Genomic DNA, 14108 nt, shown 5'->3' with positions numbered 1-14108 from the left:
AAGTGAAGGAGCGTTTGTCTCCAGTGGCCGAGTTTGTCTGCGTTTGGACCAGGGCTCGGGTCTCTGGCTCTGTGCTTTGTAGTCTCCGCTTGGCTTGCAGAGCCCGTCTCCTCGCGCACCGCTCTAAGCCCCCGTCCTTTTCTCGCTCTCGCTGACTGACTGTCTTCATGGCTCGGCTCGTAGGATGTCTTTACCCTTGCTGAAGCTCTCCTGCATGTTCTCAATGTATAATTGAAGTGCCCGTGGGTTCTCAGGCTGATTGAAGAGTCTTGTAGGGATGGTGGAGATCGAACTGCAGAATTAGTCAGGGATGTCTAATAGCATTTCTTATGCCATTGTCCCGACTCTCTTTCTTTCTCTGCCTTGTCCTCTTCGGGTAGGAGACGTTGTCAGGTGTGAAAGAGCGTGGTTGCGTGAGAGCAGACGGTACGGATGGCTCTGGACAGGCACAGAAAGGCTCGTCTGTCTTTAATCCTTTCTGACGCGATTGATTTAGAGTCACTTTGTGGTGAAAAGGCTTTTCAGCTCCCTTCTGAAGAGAGAAAGAGACGGAAGGAGACATGGCAGGGCCAGCATCACTGATAGGTGTGTAACTGCAGACCCCTGAAGAGGATGAGCTCAGCCCCGGCTCAGGCATCCGACCAGAACCTCCGCAGCGTTGCATCATTTTGAATTCTTCACTAAGCATGTGATGCACAGTGGGAAAACTTCCTCGATGGAAATATATCAGCGCAGACGTCTTTTTTTTTTTTTTTTTTCAATCGTGCCATGTGTCTGCAACACCCAGACTGATGTTGAGGATCCATCGAGATGTGCAGACTCGAGTTTGACCCCATTAAAGCTCGATTGTCCTCAAATTAGGATGTTCATAGGAAGCAGCGTGCCGTGTGATCAGGCGGTGGGTCTCGCTGCGTCATTTTCCAGATCGTCTCCCACGCTGCGTGGATCTAACCAGGACTTCACTGGGCGAATGAAATTTTAACCAGACAGATATAGCTTTTTAATCTTACGCTCCACATCTGTCTCAGCCCTTTGAATTCAAGCAGTGTTTATTTTGAGCCTGAAAGCACCCCAGCCATCATCACAGACCCCTTGAATAATTTACTCGTTATACAGCTCACATCAGCTGTAGACGAGACCCCGGGGAATGTCTAGGATGCCCCCTGGAAGCCCGCGGAGGTGGGAGGTGGGGAGATTTCCCAGAAAGCTGCGCTTGGCCTACAGCTGTGATTGTCTTTCAACATCAAAAGAAACCTTGTACAACAGTGTGTAATCAAACACATAACTTATAATGTTTATTCATGAATAGATGGTGGTAGTGTGGCAGTGGCTGCCGCCTTTTTCAGGGCAGATTGCTGTTTTATGTTGCATCTTCTCAGGCTCCCCAAGTTTTGTATTGATCTAAATGTTTTTATATGTTTTGCTAAAGTGAGAAAAAATTTAATCACTAAAAAGCAGAGGTTCAGATACTGTAGATTTTATACTAGTTTTTTTATATTAGTATGTTACAGAAAAAGAGTTCTCCCATCTTCTACACCAGTTTGGGAATGTGTTGAGGCAAAAAAAGCCAAAGAAAACCTACATATGCATGTGGAAGTATTCTAGGGTAATGTCGTTTGGCTTTTTCTCCAGGCTCAGACTTTAGTTTGCATGTTTTCTAAGCTGCGCCCTGCGAGAGTGGATCCAGAACCCGCTGGTGGAATAAAATGCTTTGGAACAGAGGTGTCAAACTCATTTTAGTTCATTTTAGTGTAGTTTTAGTGAGCTGGACCGGTGAAACAGTGGTAAAATAACCTTTAAATGTAAACTTTAAAGTATTGGCGCAGAGTATACATTTTGAATAACTCTATATTTATAATAGAAGTCTGAACAAATAGGATAAAAAATGATTACGATCTTAACATAATGCCAGTTTCAAGTATGCAAAATACAGTGAAAAGTCCATAAAACATCTATAACTGTTTCAGACAGATAGCATGCCTAGTTGCAGTTGTATTTATGATCTATGTTTGAGAGAAACAATCCTTTGCACTTGTATCGACATTTAAAAATTGAGTTCTGTTGCTAATATTGCTACTGAGCGTTTCTGAAACGATCTGTATTATTGTCATATTACTTTCAGAGAAATGGCAGATAGATTGAGAGGTTGTTTCTCATTTCTCCATCATTAGGAAAATTTGTCATGTATCCCGAAAAAAAAAAAAAAAAAAGTTGTCAATATTGAATGTTAATCTGTTGCACTGCTGGTTTTAATTAGCCTCATTAGAGTGTGGCTGGAGGGGATCGAGTGACTGGAGGTCTGAGCTCATGCTGATAAATAACCGAAAAACAACAAGCGGGGTTGTCAGTGAGCAAGAGGAGTCAAGAAAGGTGTTCCAATACAAAAGATAGTATACAACCTCCGTGTTTGGTTTACTACACTTGGAGTGCTTTCTTATCAGGACGAAATATTTTTTAAAAACACACACGCTCTCCTCTGACAGGCACACTCAAACCGTCTCCCCGGAGAGCGCTCGCTTCAGATGACACTCTTTCACAGCATGCTTTCAGGAAGACCTTTTTCTACTTCCTGGGCTGGAAATACAAATAGTCTGCCTTTGCTCCTTGGATTTTCCACCCTTGTGGAGTGTTTACGGCCGCTTTAATGTGTTTGTCATCTTGCGAGTTTGGTTTCCTCCCACTGCTGGCAGCCTGGTCCTGGTGCTCATGTAGTAACATGATTCACTGGGTTTCAATAACAAGTGGCGAAAATTGATAAATCTTTCTTTGGCCGCAGTAAATATCTTGTGTCTTTATTTCAGTGTAAAATCAATGGTGGATAAAGGAGAAGATTCTGTGTGGTATGAGAAAGATCTTTTTTCATGTGGATAAAAAAGAAAGATGGAGTTGCAGTAAAGGGCATACGGGATTGCAAAGTCATCAAGTGGCTCTATCCTCAGTCAGCTTGGCGTTTGTATTCTTTATTGGTACGAGTGTCTCCTAATCACTAAAACATGAGGTCTGTATCTCACTGCGGCTTCTCTGTTCACTAAATAGCTAGTGAGTTGTAAAGTCTTGTGAGGTGAATTGAAGGGCTTTGACAAGCCTTTACATTTAAACTATACCACACACTTTTTTTATGGGGACCTTTGCCCCCAAAACATCTTGAATCCCCGCGGGTGACCGAACAGTCAGGTTGACGTCCCCACTAGTACAGATAAACAAGAACACACACGTGTTTCCATGCCTTTCCGTGACTTATATTCATTTCCTGTTGACATATATCACTTACAGCTAACCTTAAAGCATGTCTTCATTTTTATGGCTTTCATTATAGGGACTTAATACACTCATACACACACACACATACACACACGTGCTGATACACACCATTTACTCGCTCAAACTTCTCAAGCTCATCTCCTGGGCCTCTGAGCTTTTGTGATGAGAGCAGTCACAAAGGACAGCAGTAATTTGACAAAAGCTGTCATTCTTTATGACAGAACGTGACCTCTGTGAGTGATCAGTGTGTGAAAAGGTCAACAATGCACACACACACACACACACTCAGACCACTTCCCTCCGGGGGAGATTGAAGTGGGGTCCTGTGTCGGGTGGCTTCGTGTCACCGAGCCAGTTACTGCAGCAGCTGATAATTCCCCGAGTCAGTCACTTGGATGAAGGGTCAGCCTCTATTTTATCCTCCGGTTCTCGCTCGGCCTCTCCTCCCCTGGCACACATCTTTTGTGTGTGTGTGTGTCCAGTCTCTCTGGCTTTAATATGCTATCCTACTTTCACCCACCTCACGGTTGACCTCTCTCACATCGTCTTCCTGTTTGGAAAGTTGCCTCACCCTGTATTATTGCAATTATTTTCACCCTGAGCTTGTTAAAGCACCTCTAACCGTGGGACTCCATTCATCCAGCGAGGGAGAGTCACATCTCATGTCCTCCAATTTCCTCCAGAAGAAAGTTAATGTTGCTTCACTCTGCTCTCCTTTTTCATGAGGTTTTTTTTTTTTCACCAATTCATCCACAGCTAACGTTAAAACACCACATTTTTTGCCTTACTAAGCAGCTGCTCTCCGACTATATCTTAACATGTATGAGAAGGTTGCATATTCTCTCTGCTCACGCTTACACTTTAATTGATTTTCAAGAAAAAGGCTCCATATCAAGCAAAATTACATACGCCCACATTCCTCCCTCCTGTCAGAAGTGCTGTTAACTTTTTGAACCCAATTCAGTGTTAAGAGAAGGTGGTTTTATATTCCGTGCTGCAGTGATTTTTTTTTTTTTTTTTTCATTATCGCTGTCAGAAGATATGTTCCTATCGGCCTCAAATAGAAGTAACCTTCAGACTGACAGGTATGAAGAAAGCATCTTTTGTGCCGCATGTATGCATGGGAACGAGGCAAAACAGATCAACAAGATGGAATAGATGATTTGTTTTGACAGTGTTTTCCAGGAACTTGAGTCAAGAAAAAAAAAATAAAGAAAAACAGGAGTTATAAAACACTCAAACTCACACTGAAGCGTGTTAAAAAGTAATGCAAGTGGACCTGGAAAGCTGTGATGTCCTACCCTCATTTACATAATGATGATTGCTTTACTTGCAAAGTACCATAAATAGATAAGGCGATGAAAGGCGAGGACAGCCAAGAACATCAGGGTCTGATAAACAATGCAGACTCATGATGGTTTGCACTGTGGGGCAGTGGTTTGCAGAAAACCTGCACGGGCACAGGCAGAACATGCAAATCGACAGGTTAGAATGGGTTGAGATTGCCGACCACTTCATCGCCATGCCATCTCAAGACAATGAATATAATGTTTCCATATGCTGTGAAGATGCAATGACAGCTTGTAAACATGAGGATAATTCTGACACCAAACCAACATGGCAACATCTATGTCATGAAAATCAACACTTCTTTGCATCGTGGCGATGGAGCTCTCCTCACAGCAAATATCCCTGGTGCAGTTCTACTGAGGGCTGTGTGGAGTTTGCATGCTCTTTTTTTTCCTGTGGGTACGCTGGTTTCCTCCCAAAGTCCAAAAATTTGCATTTGGTTGTCATTTGGTCACACTGGTGAGTTTCTGCTTGTGTTTGCCCTGTGATGAAGTGGCAACCTGTTGGGATAGGATGGAGGGATGTGTGGATGGGTGGTATAAGCAGTGCTGTGTAGGTCAAACACATCAGTTGTGCCAGATCACAATTGGATAGAACAAAAAAGCAAACATAAATGTTGTTTATAAATGCTCCATTGTAAAGTCCTCATTAACATCATCATTTGGAAATATTAGTAGCAACCCAACGGAATCTGAACATCGATCGACTTCCTCTGTTCCGTCTCTGTTGTGTTTGGGGTTTACTCCAACCCCCACCCGCAGATGGGGGATATCAAAACATGACTGTCCCACAATTAAAGGCAGATAAGAAGCTCAGCAGAGGGACTTTCAGGTCAAGCTGAGCCATACATGCCAATGTCAGCTGAAGGACCGGATCAGGGTTGATCCCGGAGGTATTTCCTGTGGCACAGACACAAAGGGCTGATGGCAGTGTGTTGTTGTAGTAGTAGTCGTAGTCGTCGTCGTCGTCGTCGTAATGTTGCGGGTAGAAGCAGGACAGAGATTAAAGCGTGCTCCTTGTTGGCTCGGCGCAGACAGATTGAGCGGGGGGTTGGGTGGTTTCACAGTCACTTAAGAGAGCGACACACTTGGACGAGCCTCCCTTCACTGGGCATTAAACACAATTAAGAGAAGGCACTGTTTCCCTCCCCACCTGGACTCTTAAAGATCCCACTGCTGCCCCTTGCTAGCAGTAAATCCGCGCACTATCTATCTGGCCGCTTAAACGTACTATTCGTCCCCTGCCTCCTCGAGCAGCTCCTCACGCTCTATATAATCTATCCTCATGGTGTTATCTGCGGCTCTCTATATTCCCCACTCCACATAAAGACATGACCTTTACCACCGTTTTTAATTGACATTTCTATTGTCCCCCTTTTTTAATCAGGGGAGCGTAAAGAGCCAGTGGGCACCTCCCAATGAATACCAGCCGCCTCTGAATTATTTAGATTATGAACGATTGAAAGTCTTTGGGAACCGCTGCACATCTCTCTCTGTCTCTCGGGGGTGGTCTTACTCACACCGCTCATTCATAAAAGTGTGTGAAATTCTCTGCCACATATGAGTAAATAAGCGCTCTTTTCCTCCAGGGGGGGCTGGCTGTGGCCTATTTACAGCCGAGCCTCGAGTTTCACCTTGACAGCTGACTTTGAGCACACGCCTCAGTCTTTTTACAAAATCACACTCAGGAAATCAGCGAGGAAGTGTGAGCATGCCTCTTATTAGTCTGAAGCACGCTGCGTATTGTTTCTGTTCTCGCTTTTATGTTGTTTTTCTGGAGTCCCAGACAACAGGCTACTCTGCAGTCTTGCAGAACCTTTTTGAAATATTTAGTTTCCTGTCAGTTTTTCATTTTTAATACATGGTTTTGATTGAAACCGAAACCAGACACAAAGCAGAGTCAGAACGGGATTGAAGGATGTCTCACACTGCACTTTCTGTCCTCATGGTGGGTTTTACTCAATATTTCACCTCATGTCTTTAAGTAAACGCTTTAAAAGACATTTTGATACCTGGATATTTGAGCAGACACGTCGGTGCCTTCAGTTTCTAACAGGGATTTATTTGAATGAATTGAAATCATTTTAAACAAATTGAATCAGGACCTCAAAAAACTCTAATTGACTTGTAAAATCTGAATGCACACCCAGTCTTACTCTGAACTGCATTTCTTTCGGCCCATAAGTTGAGGCTTAAACATAATTTGTAAACAGACTGAAGAGCTGGGGTCCACAGAGGTCAGCCTGTGCAGGTCGCAGGTTGTTCAGAGCTATGTTTTGCTCATCAGATACTTTGAGATTGTTTGTGTATCCTGGGATCCTGCAGGGCTCATTAGGCCCGAACTGTCCGTCGCCACCTCCTGAGGCCTGCAGCCGAAGCCCCAGAGATACTCACAACCGCCTAGCATCACTTAGAAACAGAGTTCTGCAGCCCGATAATGCGCCATAAGTCACTTTGCTGGCCTGCGGTGCGGCGGAGCCGATCATCAGGCTCGGGCGATCAGTCAAACCCAAGCTGCACTTGTTTGTTTGTAGAAGTGCTCTAAGTGCTCTCCATTTCCAGGTTTGTCCGCTCCGCCATTTGTCAGTTAAAGTTTGTCATCTCCTGGAAATTAGCACCGCGTGTGCGGCGGATTAATTATTTCATTGTGAAAAGGGAAGCCGGAACAGTGTGGAGCGGAATGATATTTCTCCGTAATGGCTACCTGACGGCGACCGGGCCGCTGCGCTGTGGATGAATGTGGGCCTCGCTGTGTGTTTGCTTGCAGGCACAGCAGGTTTGTTGTGCATATTGCTGACAGGCATTAAAGTGTTCTGGCACAGCGGTGCAAAGATGAGAGAGGAAGAGGGGAGGCCGACTGAACGGAGGGGAAGAAAAGATGATTTACCGTGGTCCTATATTTTACCTCATTTTGGATTTTTTCTTTTTTTTATTCATGGCAAGATTGGCTGTTTTTTTTTTGTTTTTTTTTCTTTTTTCATTCAATTAGACGTTTGCAAAAGTGTCAGTGCTGAGCTCGTGGACAGTATTTCACCAGGTGGTGTGCATGCTGAATGGCTCTTATCTCTGATGGATGGACCAACACATCAGCTCCGCTCCTCCGCTCACAGCCCTCCATCAACACTTTGCCCGCGGTAATGGACTCGCAGCGCCGTCCTGCAGGGGTCCTGGCAGGGCGGCGGGCTGAGGCTGCAGCAGCGCTCCCTCTAGGCGGGGCTCGTGTCAACTGCAGGTGTGTCTGGAGGTTTTAATACCAGCGGGTTGGCAGAAATGTCTGTTCTGGATTCAACATAATCAGCTTGAATGTGCAAAACCAGCACGGCCAATGTCCAATTCTCCCTCTAATCTCCTGCAAAGCTGTTATTGGCTTATCATAGTTGTAATGGGTGTAAGTCCTCCTGTTTTTTGTGTGCAGTGTTTGGTGATGTATGATTATAACTGGGCAGTTCCTCAAGCAGCCAGAGGGAAACTGAAACTGGAGCCTCGGGTCTTTTGAGGTTGGACTTATTTTAATTTGATGCTATCCTCACTCTGGGTTTTGGTGTTGTTCAAGAGGTTTTCCGTCGAGTTCAAAGAAGCCAGACGAGGAATAAACACGCATTTGTTTTGTTTATTATGCTTGCGGCTGGTCCTAAAATGAAGTTTTTATCTTCTCCTCACCTTTGCCCCTTGTCTTATCTTCTTCCCTTGCAGTTATGTGGCTGTGGGCTGCTCGGCGTGGGCATCTGGCTCTCCGTGTCTCAGGGCAGCTTCGCCACCTTCTCACCCTCATTTCCTTTCCTGTCAGCCGCCAACATGGTCATTGGCATCGGCGCCATCGTCATGATCACGGGCTTTCTCGGCTGCCTGGGCGCCATCAAGGAAAACAAGTGCCTGCTTCTGAGCGTGAGTCAAATCTCGACACGTCTGTCACAGATAACTGTGAACGCTCTGCATTTTTTCTCACTCTCCTCCCATTCATGCAAATAATTGTGTATCCAGGCAGCAAGGAATTGGGGAAGTTCCCATTTGGGAACAACCCAATTCTGAGTTCAGTTCACAGAACAACAACAACAACAACAACAACAACACACTGGCAGCATGGTCATCCTGTGGAGAAAATGTGCAGGAAAAGGACAAACAACCTCGTCATCCAACATATGAACCAAAACAAGTTCTGTAAAAAAAAAAAAAAAAAAAAAAAAAAAACTCATGATGCATGCAAAGAATTTAGACATATTTCACATTGGACTGTGAAACAGATTCAAATAAAACTCACACTCGTATCTGATATTGGTCCGATACTGCAGGGAGCACTCGTAATCGTACTCATGAAAGAACTCAAGAACACAAGAATCTGTCTAGTGTTACGTGGCGTTGTCCGTCAGCCACATCGCCAGCAGGCAGACGAGAGAGCACGATCGACGCCGGCGGTTTGGAGATTCTTTCCTCCGGGATCCTCCTGCTCCTCCGTGCAGCAGCACGCTGGAGCAGCCTCGGTTCACATGAGCTGCATGATTTTATTCCATTTCTAAACTGGAACAAGAGCAATTAACACAACCTCTTTTGCAGTCTCTTCTTTAAATTATTAATATGAAGGAAAATAATCATCATTGTTTGCAAATGATCTTTAATATTCTCTTTGGTTAATCTGTCAACAGTTATCTTCTATTTTCAATAAGGGGACGATTGGAACTGAAGCATCTCTGCATTAGCATTTAAGGAACAGTTCATATCTGCTTCCTGCAAGGATTTTCTCCACTTTTTTTTCTCCTCTGTTAAAAGTCAACACGGTATTTAATATAGTGCCAAGCTGCGCACAAATGTTTGCATCCAGTGAAAGTGTCTGTACAGTAAGAGCGACAGGCCGGCGAGAGCTCAGCAGCGGATTTGTATTTGTCTTCCGGCCTGAATCCTCGGTGGAGGTAAATGACGGACAGAAATGGTTCAGTCTGCATTGTATGGAGCCACAGGGGCTCACAAAGAGAAATTAAAGCCTCGCAATGGGATTCTCCCTCACCGCAAATTAACACCAACCCACGCGTGTGACTTCCTCGGCTCTCGGTCACAGCCCGGTGAGCGGACTGTCAGTCAGGGGAGCTTTTGTGTGAAGTACCTGGCTGGAAGTGTCTACATACTGTACTCCGCACAGTGAAAGGGACTTGATATTTCTGAGTCAAATAATTGAGAACGTTCTTTTATTCATTACAAAGTCTCCACTGTCTGAACCCTCCACTTGTTTGCACGGAATTGTACAAGCGTATTATCTTAAGCGCCGAGTTAATTATGAAAGTTCACCCGATGGAATGAGGTTTTCCGTGGATCCTCCTGCAGAAAGCAAAAAACTTTCATGTATGGAAACTTTAAATGAGAAGTGGAGTCGGGGCTCTGAGTACTTAACATCACAAACAGCTCAATCCCTTGAAGCTCTTGCATCAGTCAAAAGCCTCGCCAAATCCTCAGTGTTAGACATGGCTTCCTTCACCTGCCTAACGACTGTGAAGCAAAGAGGAAGACAGTGGAGGGAGAGCCAGATGAGGGGAGGAAGGCAGCTGCAATCAGGGGGAAAAAATAAATGGAAAATATGAAACTCGAGTTTTTTTTCCTGTTAAGTCTCTCTCAGTGTGACAATTTGCGATGATTTTTTATTTTTGGCTGCGAATGCTGTTGGCGTTCATTTTTAAAGTCTGTCTGTCCATTTCAGCAGACTCAGAGGACGAGAGGGAGGGGTTGAGGACGTGGAAACATCAGAGCATGTTTAGATCTCCCAGAGCAAACAGATCTGAGCCTTCACCTTGACATATTATATCTGAAATTACTGCGCGGACAGCTTGCTTTGGATTAGAAATATTCAAAGCTGAGAAATCTGCGGCGGCAAACTTTGAGTCCTTCTGTTTCGCTGCCAGATAAATGTTTATGAGACGAAATTGAAAGAGAAAAGAAAAAAAAATAGTGGGCGAGAAAACATTTGGGATATGTGACTTAAAGCAGCAACTCTTAAAAACCGTTAAAGTATGAAATGACAGCCAATGAGAGCCTCCGCCCTCAGAGCTGCGTGTGTGTGTGTGTGTGTGCTCGTCTTCTCACGCCGGGGCCACCGAAGCGCCACCAGTCCACCCTGCAGTAACGCTCCTTTTCAGTTTCGGGTGAAGTGTGACAAAAAAAAAACCCAGCTCCTAATGCACAACAGTGATACGATGAACTGACAGCCCAGATCCGGCAGCAGCGCCCGGCTGTCATGACTGTTTCATGTGTGACTCCACATGAATAATAGCCAGGCTCCTTCCTCCCAAATGAGTTTAGAATTAACGGAGGAGGGGTTTTGAAAACCTGGGTTCGCGTGCAGAAAAGCTGGGTAAATACGAAGCTGTCGAGAGAGGAGAGGAGTTGATGAGATGCAGGGATGTGTTGGAAATTAATCTTAGAAGGTATTAAACCTTATTCCCCTCCTCTCCAGCGCTCAGAGCTCCTTATCGCCCCTTCTGCATGTCTTTATTTTATTACAAAATTGTCTGAACGTCCAGTCACTCTGCTGCAAAATCATAAACTGTAACTTTGAAAAATGCAATGTGACAATAATTGAACTGAATAGTTAGTTTTTTTCTCTTCTTCGAATGAACCGAGTCGATCAATACCGCTCTTTTTTTCTCTGTATATTTTAAGCTCCCTCTGAAAAACGCTTATCTTTGCATAAAGGCTGTAAACAAATGAAAACATTTACCTTTGCTTTGTCCGCATGATTCAAAACCTGCTCTTCAGCACCTTTAAAGCACATTTCATCTCCTTTGTTTAAGCACCCTGCTTTTTATTAGTCATTGGCTTCAGCTTCATCAAGATGCTCTCTGTCCTTTTAACACTGTTTTTTTTGTTCTCCATCCAAAGTAAACAAAAGACAGTTTGATGATTAATGTGCTTCAAAAGCTGCTGATGGGCAGATTTTGTTACATTCAGACATCCAAGCTATCTGTTTCCCTTTGTTCTTTGTTGAAATCTAACCTGAGCAAATGGGCTACGAGCGTTTCTCATTTGTCCCTTTGACAGAAAACAGTTGTAACTCTTTAAAAGCGAAAACTATTATTCCACTCCCACGTTGTCCGTGAGCAATCTGCATTAATCATTTATATCATGGATGGGCAACTTTAATCACTGTGAGGGCGAGGTGACAAGTAATTATTTCTTCTACCTTTACTTGCCTGAATTCAAGCACAAATATCTTTCATTGGTATTCCTGACGTTCCTAAAACCGGTTCACCTCCTCTTCTGAGCGCCGTAAGGACGACTCACAGTTCGAGTTTGAGGATCAAAGCAGCAGACGATGGTTAACTGTGGCTAAAAGCCAAGGCTTCCTGTTTCCGTTTCAAGTTTTTAATGGAATTCACAGTGTTTTATATGAGCCTGAAGTCCAGCCGGGCGATTACCAGCTTAAGTTTAGTATTCAGAAAATAAATGAGTGTGTGTGTGTGTGTGTGTCTGCCTGCCTGTCTGCGCGTGCATGTGAAAGTGCACATGTGCAGACATTTTTATCGATCCGACCACGGCCAGAATCAAAAACTAGGAATAAAGTCTGCGATTCAAATCTGCATTTTTTGTTTTTCACAAAGATGCACCAATACCATTTTTGTGAAGTACAGGTACGAGACCAACCTTTGGCCTTTGCATTGATGCTTCACTCACCACCAGCACCGTACAGCGTCTGCTGGTCCGATGTCTCTGGTGATTATGTTGCTGACATTGTACGAACTATCTCTTGATTTTTTTTTTTTTTTTTTAACCGGACATAGTTTATCGTCCATCTTAAAGTTTTTCTTTCATATTAATATTAAACCATGTAAAACCGCGGACATGGTTCATCGTCTCGTCAACCTGCTGCTGACGTTGCTGACTCACGCCATCACGTCGTACTCGCCGGGTTGTGTCGGGAATCTTTTACGAGTACGACTACTCCATGCAGTATCGGACCCCATACCTGTGTTGGTATCAGTTAAAAAAAAGTTTAATCTGTAGTTTTATTTTTATCAAAGTGTCTGTACATCTATTAAATGTGAGAACATTTCTGTTGTGAGGGTCACAAAAATATCATGTTCACCTCCAGACAGTCACACTGTGACTTACTGTGTTAGCATGTGTGCATTTGTAGTTTATCACCTCTATTTGTGTAATGATATGAAAAAGAAAAAAAATTGTTTTGAATTCCTCATACAATATGATACAAGGAAGGCAGTCATCACATGAATGCGATGCACAGCAAACCACACCGTTGTTCATGAAGTAATGATGTATCTCTCCCTCCCTTCCTCACAGTTCTTCATTGTCCTGCTGATAATTCTCCTGGCGGAGCTGATATTGCTCATCCTCTTCTTTGTGTACTCAGATAAGGTAAGTTAAGCTTTCACGAGAAATTAAATTAAGTCTTGTATTGCTCCAACCTGCGTCCTTGAGGCCCAACATGTCTTATTCGTAGTAGAGACCCAGTGCCAAGCGTGGCCTTGGAAAGTTCTCAGATGTGCCCACATGTTGTGTTTTCATTACTTTCGCAAACATTGCTTTGGCTTAGAACAGTATCTTAAAGACTTATTCCAAACCTAACCACCTCTTCCTGAACTTTCACCTTGGCTTAGCCTTGAGATGTGTCCATCCCTAAAAGAGGAATAATTTTCTCCATCTAGTTCTTCAGTCTTCCCAGTGTGAAAACAGGTTTGGGTAATAAATACTCTCAGACACACAAACAGCACCACAAATGGAGAAGGCAATAAAAGTCGCTGGCATGGTGAAGACGTCCGTCTTCCAGTTGCTCCCAGGCTTTACTACTTCCTCTTGCATCTGACTGTCCTCAGGAGCTCGAATAACTTCATTCCACCGTTAACACAGCGGTCAGAGGTTAGGCCACCAGATGCAGCCCAATCCCAGCAGTTGGCTCCCTGTGATTAGTCCCAGACACATTTCCCATGACCCCCTGCGTGAGGGCAAGTCAGGTGGAAGTCCACGGGGTGACAACACATGACGATATGTAAAGCTCTGGATATCGGTGACATCCATGAGCAGGCGTTTTTAGCTTGATCCCACCACAAGTGTTTCATCCTGAAGACGACAAGTGTCTTGGTCCGGACCGGCGCTGAAGCGTCTCGCTGTTTTCAAGGGCAACATGTTGATGAAACGTCTGTTTCTGTATTCAGTCTCTTATGTTGCACAACCCGCGGGAATTTGGCTAATTCCCCCCCTCTTTGTTCTGGGGTTATTGCTTAAATTTAATGTGTTAGGCAGATAAAGGAATTCTTTCAGCAGCCGATCCATCCTCAGATTCGGATCAGGTCTCGCAGGCAAACTCTGTCAGGAGTAAATATGTCTGTTGCCTTATCGGCAAAATATTACTGGCTTAACTCTTGACGAGGGGGAGCTGCAAACCTTGATCCTCCGCTGGAATTTAAATAGGAAGCCTCTTGACTTCACACATGTGCCTCCTCGCTACCTGTGAAGGTGGGAAGAGATAGCCGCGATGGGCTGAGGATTTCCTAAATGAGA

General features: G+C 44.3%; 1 protein-coding gene across 1 annotated transcript in view; it reads left to right on the top strand.

Annotated features, from left to right (window-relative positions):
- Window positions 1–14108, top strand: part of tspan9a (tetraspanin 9a) — a 69424-nt gene that overhangs the window by 40125 nt on the left and 15191 nt on the right. The window contains exons 2-3 of the mRNA XM_030095993.1: window positions 8304–8495; window positions 12891–12965. Of these exons, the coding sequence (XP_029951853.1) occupies window positions 8304–8495; window positions 12891–12965 (267 nt within the window). The remainder of the gene's footprint in view (window positions 1–8303; window positions 8496–12890; window positions 12966–14108) is intronic.

This window comes from Salarias fasciatus, chromosome 7 (assembly GCF_902148845.1).
Source record: "Salarias fasciatus chromosome 7, fSalaFa1.1, whole genome shotgun sequence".
NCBI classification, from domain to species: Eukaryota; Metazoa; Chordata; class Actinopteri; order Blenniiformes; family Blenniidae; genus Salarias; species Salarias fasciatus.
Note: the sequence above shows the minus strand (reverse complement) of the source record. Positions and strands in the feature narration are given on the sequence as shown.